The sequence below is a fragment of the Peromyscus leucopus genome, chromosome 19 (genome assembly GCF_004664715.2).
Source record: "Peromyscus leucopus breed LL Stock chromosome 19, UCI_PerLeu_2.1, whole genome shotgun sequence".
NCBI classification, from domain to species: domain Eukaryota; kingdom Metazoa; phylum Chordata; class Mammalia; order Rodentia; family Cricetidae; genus Peromyscus; species Peromyscus leucopus.
The window spans coordinates 675,849-684,946 of NC_051079.1; the positions used below are offsets into that span (position 1 = coordinate 675,849).

Genomic DNA, 9,098 nt, shown 5'->3' on the forward strand with positions numbered 1-9,098 from the left:
TCAGTTCCCTCAAATTCCACACTGGTACTCTTGGGAGAGAGTCTATGGACCTCTCTGGTTAGCCAGCTTCCCCAGAAGATCCATCTCTGCTCTGCCTATAGACTACTGGGATTACAGGTAGCTGCCATGCCCACCTCACCAGTGGATGATGGAGAACCACTTTTTATTTCTTTAATGACTTTTGGTATATTTCTACCATACTTAAGGAAAGTAATTCCAAATCCCTTGTCAAAACAAAAAACCAAAAAAGTCCTTTAATATTCGGACCTGGCATACTTGCCCAGACTCACTTTGGCTTTCTTCTTATCTAACAGCTCATCGAGTTCCCTACAACAAGGTCTCCACATAGTATAATTCCTGGACTTTAACACTTTCTCCAATCTTCCCACTTCAGTCTTCTCACCCAACTTTTTGGCTCTGGTCTTTAAATAAAAACATCCAATAAAGTGGGATAGATATCTGTTGATATAACCTTCATTTTTTTTTGTCTTTTTGGGTGTTTGTTGTTGTTTGTTTTTGGGGGGGGCAGGCATGGTCGTATATGTGTAAAAGTCCAGGCTAGCCTTGAGTTTGTGATCTTTCTGCTCCAACTCCTCAGTGCTGGGATTACAGGTATGGGCCACAGACACTGAATACTTCTAATATACTCCTATATCATTTTATTCTCCCTAACTTACCATACACCATATACTAATTTATAATTACTTACATTATTTTCCCCAATGTTTACAAACTCCACACAAACAGGGGTTATATCTTCTTTTATTTATTACTATGTTGTTAGTATGCACATTATTTGTAAAATCTTTGTTGAACGAATGTAATTAAAATTATTTGAGTGTCTAGGCTAAAACTCTTAATCCTCTTGCCTCAGCCTCCTAAGGACCAATTAAATGGGTCATTTCCATTTCTTGAGGTTACAATTTTTTATATGATTATTATCCATTCATGGCTATTCTGATTTCTTCCTCAAGCCCCGTATCACCAACACCATCAGTTACTTTTTAAATTTTCTTAAAATTTTAAAATATGTGTACATGTATGCCTTGAGCACAGATGATCAGTCCAGGAGAAGGTGTTGGATCCCCTGGAGCTGGAGTTACAGATGGTTGAGAGCCATTCCACACAGCTGCTTCAAGAGTAGTAAGCATTCTTAACTTCTGAGCCATCTTTCCTGCCCCTAGGTTGTTTGACGAGGAAACTTCTCAGTAGTTATGTAAGTTTGTATCTATTCCTTTCCTCCCTTATTTTTATACTTTATTCTAAGAAACTACTTCCAAATCCCGGCTTTAGTTGTCTGTTCATTACATTTTTTTTTTCAATTTTAAATTATACACTTAATTATACTTCACTTATTCAATAACAGTCATAAAATGTAACTATAAAGCTATTATTTATAGTTAACAAGTACCAACATTACACTAGATTATTTTAAAAGATCTCGATCATCCTTCTATTTCAGTGGTTCTCTCAACCTTCCTAATGCTGAGATCCATTAATATAGTTCCTCATGTTGTGGTGACCCCCAATTATAAAATTATTTTCATTGCTACTTCATAAATGCAATTTTGCTACTATTTTGAATTGTAATGTAAACATCTGATATGCAGGACAGTCTCAGGTGAACCCTGTGAAGGGTTGTTTGATCCCTAAAGAGGTTGTGATTCACAAGTTGAAAACCACTGCTCTAAATCATAAACACGTTATCAATAGAATTTGATTCAACCAGGAAGAAGAAAACCAACAAATTATGTTCTAGAAAATCTCAGTGGAAGTATTAGTCATTTTTGCTTAGAAGATTATTTTGCACATCAGAAAGCCCTTTTAATTAGCTAATTAAAATAGGATGGAAACATAATGAATGAGGCAACTAAATGAATTAAAACTAAACATACTTTTTAAAGCTTACATAGCAAATAGAGCTTAAGTAGTCTGAAGAAAATATGTATGTAACTAATGTCAACACAAATGTTTCTTTCCTCTTCTTTTTGCACTGCTAGGGATCAAATCCAGGGCCATGTGTATGCTAAATGCCACTCTATCGTAAATCTACATTCCAAGCCATTAATATTACTTTCAGTTCTAGCCAAGACACTTTTTAAGAACGGGCATGAGTATCAACTTTCACATTCCATCTTCTCTATACCTTCAGGAGTTTACAGAGTATCTGCTCTATGACATAACTTCCAACATGAGAACATCATTGAAGGACGTCTCACCTGCACTTCTGCTCCATTTCATCTTTTAGTTGCATTTCATTATGCAGTTGTTCTTCAAGCTTGTAGATTGTTTTCTGTAAGCTTTCCTGCTATAATTAAAAAAACAAAACAAAAACCTTCATTCTGTTAATGTCTAGAGAAATTAAAAGTAACACCTTTTGTTACTATTTATATGGCTATTTAGAATATTATTATTTAGTATAATCCTTTATCTTTCTCATTAATATTAATTGGTATTTTCTCAATACAGTTGGGCAGAATTCATATGTGTATCAAAACACTGTATATTAGCCCAGTATGTACATTTTTTGTGTTTTATGTACCAGTTAATAATGTACAATGATCCAAAGACATAGGCACAAAATAATATGTGCTGTTAATAAAATTGCATAGTGTTCTAAAGAAAAGAAGGAGCCACTTCTAATTTTACCAAGAATATACATGCTTTAAGATGGATCTAAGAGATGACAAAACTAGTCTCAAGGAAACGGGGATAGAAAGAAGGCATTTTAGCAAGAATGAAGAGTCTAAAAGCAGAGAAGAAAACATAACATTTGGCAATGGGAAGAAATCAAGTATAACACAAGACAAAACATCAAAGAAATTAACTCATATGAAACTTGAAGAAGTAGGACATTCTTGTAAGCACAATAAAACTTGAGGACCTGAAGTTAAAATTTGTAACATAATTATTGACAACCTAAAATAATATTCCAGAACTAGGAGTTAGTTCATTAGGAAGTGCTTGCTATACAAGCACCCACATAAGAAGGTGGGCATGGTAGCACAGGGTTGTAATCCTAGTGCTAAACAGGGAGGAGACAAGATAATGCCTAGGTTTTGCTAGTCAACCATCTTAGTCAATCAGTGTACTCTAGGATTAGTGCAGGACCCTAAATCAAAGAATAAGGTGGAGAGCAGTAGAGAAGCTACTAGATCTGATCTCTGCAAACACACATATAACATACACACATACGCACACACCCCAATTTCACTACTAAAATGAATAAAGGACAGTAGACTGGGGAAAGTATCCAAGTAAGAAGCTATTGAAATGATTCAGGTAAGAGAATGTGGATATGCAGCATAAAATCTAGTTTGATGTATCTGTCAAGTAACCAGAAGAGAGAGATTCGGGTACAGAGCTAAGAGAAATGTGAATACCTATGGAGATGAACACAGACAAGATCACAACTATAGGAAACATTTAATATTAGTTGAGCAGTGGAAGGAGATCAAGCATTAAAGGCTAAAAATTCAAGAAGTCATGAAAACAAAAGGAATTATGAGAACACTAGTTATAAATGCTTAAAATTACAATGGCAAATGCAACAAAAAAGAAAAATAAAGGAGGTCAGTATCTAAAGCAGTAAGGAAAAAACTATTCATTATATATGGCCCTGCTATGTTCATCTCAGCTAAGACTTTCAAGGAGATTTGGACATTAAATCAGTAGATTTTTGAACTTAGTTCTAAGCTAACATAAATAGTACTACAAAGGAATAGTAATAATCAAAAGGCAACTGCCACTAGCAGAAATTTACACTATCACTACAAAACAAAACAAAAACCAGAATAACCACAAAACAAAACAGAATAACCAAATAAACCGAACTGAAGATTTACTGAAGTACTAGTTACCTTACATCCTAGAGAAAATCCAGGAAGTACAAGATTACAAAAAATATTTTGTTATTTTTTTCTAGGAAGTATTTTCATTTTAATAATTCTGAGCCCCTATTAGCAATATATTTTGCCGAAAGAAAACAATAAGGGGCATATAGGAAGGCTTGGAGGAGGAAAGAAAAGGAGGGAATGTTATAATTGTAATTTCAAAAAATAAAGTGATTTAAAAGAAGTTAAAAAAAAAACTCAAAAGAAAAAAGTGAACAGGGGCTGAAGAGATGGTTCAGTGGTTAAGAGCACTTATCCCTCTTCCAGACACCTCAGTCCAATTCCCAGCACCTATTATCGAGTAGTTCACAAATGCCTGTAACTCCAGCTCCAGGGGATCTGATGCCCTCTTCTGACCTGCAAAGGCACCTGTATACAGGTGGCTTATACCCACACACACACACACTTTTAAAAAAATGACTAGAGCAGAGAAGGTACGTGCATAGTTCCTTCCACCTTTTCTCTCTTTTTATCACATGTTCTCTTACATTTAAGAGGAAATACATCAAAAGGAAAACAACTGCTCCTGTTTTTTTTTTTAATATTTTTAATTTTTTTTTGGTTTTTCAAGACAGTGTTTCTCTGTGCAGCTTTGTGCCTTTCCTGGAACTCACTTGGTAGCCCAGGCTGGCCTCGAAATCACAGAGATCCACCTGGCTCTGCCTCCCAAGTGCTGGGATTAAAGGCATGCGCCGCCACCATCTGGCTCCTGTTGTTGTTGTTGTTGTTGTTGTTGTTTTTTAAAAAAGCTGGCACTTCAGAGGTGGAATCAGAAAGATCAAAAATTCAAGGTCATTATAGCTAGTTAAGAGGCCATCCTAACCTATGAGACTACCTCAGGAAACTAAACCAAGTAAAAAATAAATATTCAGTACTTGGGAAATAATGATACAGTGCTTACTTACCTAGGACACATGAAATCCTGGCTTCTATTCCCCAGTATCACATAAACTGGATGTAAGTGACCCATACTTTTAATACCAACACTTGAGATTAAGGGGCACAAGGATCAAGTTCTTGGTCATCTTTGACTAGACAGAGTCTGAGGCCAGTAAGAGCTACATAGAACCTTGCCTCAAAAGCAGTAAATGGGCTCGGTGGTTAAACACTTACTACTCTTACAGAAGAACAGAGTTCAGTTCCCAGCACCTATATTGGGTAGCTCATAATCACCTGTAGCTCTAGTTCCAGGTGACCTAAGGCTCTCTCCTGTCTTCCATAGCTACTTGCGCTCACATGGTGCACCTACATATATCCAGGCATATACATATATGCATAACAATTTTAAATCTTGAAAAAAACTGTAAAAAACAATTTAAAAAATTGCTACTCCTTTGCTTCTTGATTAAAAGCATATAAGCAAGACAATAAGGATATAGCTCAGTGGTCAAGCTTATAAGGCACTGGCTTGGGTTCTCAGTACCATAAAACACCCAAACCCCAAAACAAAAGCAAATAAAAAGCACCCTGTGTACACAAGGTATTTTAAGAATGCTTTAAAGATAATAAGATAATTATTCCTAAAACTAAGAATTTTCCCCAGCAAAGTCCTACTTAACTGAAAATGGTCTTCTTAATTTTAAGGAAGGAAGGCTTGTTTTTCAGCCACATGAACAACAGAAAGAATTCCTAACTAGAGCATACCAAGTTCCCTAATAATATATTTATCATATATTCCTAATTCCAAAGAATGAACAAATTAAGTTATGCTGAAAATACTGACTATTCTCTATTTTCCCAACTCCCTTTCAGTCTTAAAGATCTGCCACTTTCTACTTTCATCATAAAACCTACAGACTACATTACCTGGATCTGCTGTGCTATGATTAGTCTCAGAACATAAGGGAAAATACAAACAAAGAAGAAAGGTGGGGGATATGAAGTTACTCTTCCAATACCGTTCTTTGTTGTGCTTCGGTGTTCTATATTCTGTGTTCCTCTTCTATGATGCCAGGCTTTCTAAGAGCTATAGCAACACAATTCTCTCTCCTTGCTCTCAGCAGTACAGGAGCAATGGCTTTCCACTGCTGTTAGTCCAAAGATGCTTTCTTACCCTTTTATTTTTTTTTTTTTGATTGATTGGTGTTTGTAGCATAACAGTCCCTTTATTAAACTCTTTTCATTTAATGCATGTATACACATAATGTGATCTACATGTCCACTGAGATATTATTCAGCCTTAAAAAGGAAGGAGATTCTAATACATACTGCAACATGGATGAATTAAGGTAAATGAAATAAGCGAGTCACATAAAGACAAATGTATCTAATTCCATTTATAAGAGGATGGTAGAATAAATTCATTGTTAGAGAAACTAGAATAGTAGTTATTAGGGCCTTGAGGAGATGGTGATGAAATGAGTAATTATCATTTAATACAGTTTCCATCTTAGAATGATGAAAAACTTCAAGAGGTGAGTAGTTAGCAAAGCTATGTGATGGTTCCTAATGCTATTTATCTGTATACTTAAATTTGTTAAAATGACAAACTGTGTTGTGTATATTTTGCCAACATACACACACAAAAAAAATCTCTTCATCCATTAAAAACTTTTTAATGTGTTATGTGTTCTTTCTGGTAATCCCCACTGCCCACTACCTTTTTTCAAACAAAGTTTTCTTTCAATGTAGCCCAGGTTGACGTGGAACCCCACATATCCCAGACTGGCTTTGAACTTGTTATCTTCCCAAATCAGCTTCCAGTGTGTTAAGATTATAGCCACATTCAATTTTCAACTTCCTTAATGATAAAACATTTTTTCATATATTCCTAATTCAAAGATTTAAAGGATAATAATAGTTAATCAGTAGCAATTTATAACTTATTAACTATTCATATATATATATATAAATATAAAATTTCATTTGATATTCAAATAAGAAATCATACTGAAGAGTAGAAAATAATTTAAAAGTGTCATGCCTAGCAGTGGTAGCACACATCTTTAATCCCAGCACTCAGAAGGCAGAGGCAGGTGGATCTCTTTTGAGTTCAAAGACAGTATGGTCTACAGAGTAAGTTCCACAACAGCAAGGGCTACAGTGAGAAACCCATTTCAAACAAACAAACAAACAAACAAACAAACAAACAAACATGTCATAAATATCTAAACTCACTAACTGCACATTCACAAGCAATACATATGCTTACTCAACAGCATGCATACAAATACATTATCTGTGAATTTAAAAATAAAAAATGAAACTGACAGCAAGAAATACCTACCAAGCTTTTATCCACATTGGAAGTGGTTCTGTTCTCACTGGGATTAGCTGCAGGTAAGTATCTACAGGGTAAGAGTAAGGAATTTAAAAAGAAACAGCTCTTTAACATACAGCAACAAACAGTAAGTATTCTGTGCCTGTTCTATGTTCAGTATTATACTAGCTAATTCTTAAAAAATTAAGTACAAGTTAATTTTTATTTTAGAAACAGACATGATATATAAATTAAATAGTTCTTAAGTAACACTCATTGTGATTATAATGAAACGTTTCTATAGGAAAATGTATCAATATTTATACGGTACAAGATAAACTGAAAATAAAAACTAGCCATTTTAAACATACTTAAATGAAAACATATTAATGATACATCAATATCAAGAAACAAAGTAGTATTTATTACACAAAGTACTCCAATAGTTGCTACTGAAATTCAAAGAAATCACAACCACAGGTGCTTCTTCTAATTTTGCTTTTAACTCCATGGCACAAATAAAAGTACGTAAAACAAGCTCCATAGTGCAAATACAATTACTAAAAATCTTATAGTACTCTATTTACTTCATTTTACTAAACATTCACATGCTATACAAAATTCTTAAAATGTTCTAGAGCATACTGATGAAATTCAGTTTACATTGTAGGGAATTGGGGAGAATAAATAATAAAAGACAAGCACAGCCTTAAATTAGCTTAGACAGTGTTCTAGCCACTGAAGTTACCTTTGTAACTACTGGGGTTTGTTTATCAACATACTGAGTGTTTCAGAAAAGCAGTCAAAGTTATTTGCCCAACATTATAGCCTAGTTAATATAACATATAAGATTAGACTTTACAAAAACCTATCTAGATCTCCTGTGTACATGTCAACATAAAGTAACGACAGTATTATTTAAGTGTCAGGAGGAAGGAATTAAATAGTAGGCTTTTCTATGAAGAAAGCTCAAGTGTGATGCTGGTAATGATGCTGCACAAGTGCCCAGTGCAGTTCTAAGTAAATTCCTGGGGGTGTGAGTTTAGGAGGCAGGACTACACTGCCTTCTTGTTTTCTATCTACAGTAGAGCCAAATCATGATAAGACTCTTTAAAGTAAAATTAGCTATAATTCAAACTTAATAATCACTCCAAGTAAATCAAATGTTTAAAAGCACACCATGAAGAAATTGCTGAGAACAAAAGTTTGAAGCAATGAACAACAATGGTGTGCAGATTTAAACCAGAAGTGCTGTCACGTGCTTTGTTGCCCGATACTGGTCTAGCACTTTGTTTCTATTACGTAGAACTTACTTATATTGTACAGCTCATCGAATTCCTCATTGGATATGTACTATATCTTATACTGTACCATACTATGGACCATACATGTGACAAAGAGCAAATTATCAAATATATCTGTTGAATGGATGAATGCCCAACACAATGAAATAATGTCAAAGGTTACGCTTATACCTTAAGTACATGTAAAGACAGAGGCTATCATTAGATAGTACCAGTGGTAATAAGAGCTAACACAGAGCGCTTACTCCATGTGCTTTACTACATTTTTGGGCCGGTGGATATTGATCCAGGCCCTCCCGAGGCTATCCTGTGTTTCTATCTGTTTCTCTCCCCTCTATACTTATATATAATATCTCTTATCTCTCTCTCCTCAAGAGTATCCTGTTGTAAAATGTGGGAGCCGGTCTCCCAGCTGGGTTCCCACAGTTCCAAAATTTTCGAGCCATACATAACTCTTTAAATAAAAATAGTGGCTGAATTGTCAGTACTAATACAATTGTTTCATCTGTTATTTTCACTTTAAGATATGCTACATAATTCAACATAGATTTCCCTGAAAAACTATATTCTGAACATGAATGGGACTAGAGTGAAAAACCCCAAATACCAAATACTAGAAATAAAAACTGGTATAATAAAAAGATTTTTCTTGAGATACAATCAAATCTACTTAAAAACAATATTTAGATATCTTTAAGAAAA

At 34.6% G+C, this 9,098-nt stretch overlaps 1 protein-coding gene across 1 annotated transcript in view; it reads right to left on the minus strand.

The window, feature by feature from the left end:
- The window catches only part of Rock1 (Rho associated coiled-coil containing protein kinase 1), a 117,554-nt gene that overhangs the window by 46,409 nt on the left and 62,047 nt on the right, over window positions 1-9,098 (minus strand). The window contains exons 11-12 of the mRNA XM_028876703.2: window positions 7,120-7,180; window positions 2,220-2,308 (exon numbers count right to left, since the gene is read on the minus strand). Coding sequence (XP_028732536.1) covers window positions 2,220-2,308; window positions 7,120-7,180 — 150 coding nt within the window. The remainder of the gene's footprint in view (window positions 1-2,219; window positions 2,309-7,119; window positions 7,181-9,098) is intronic.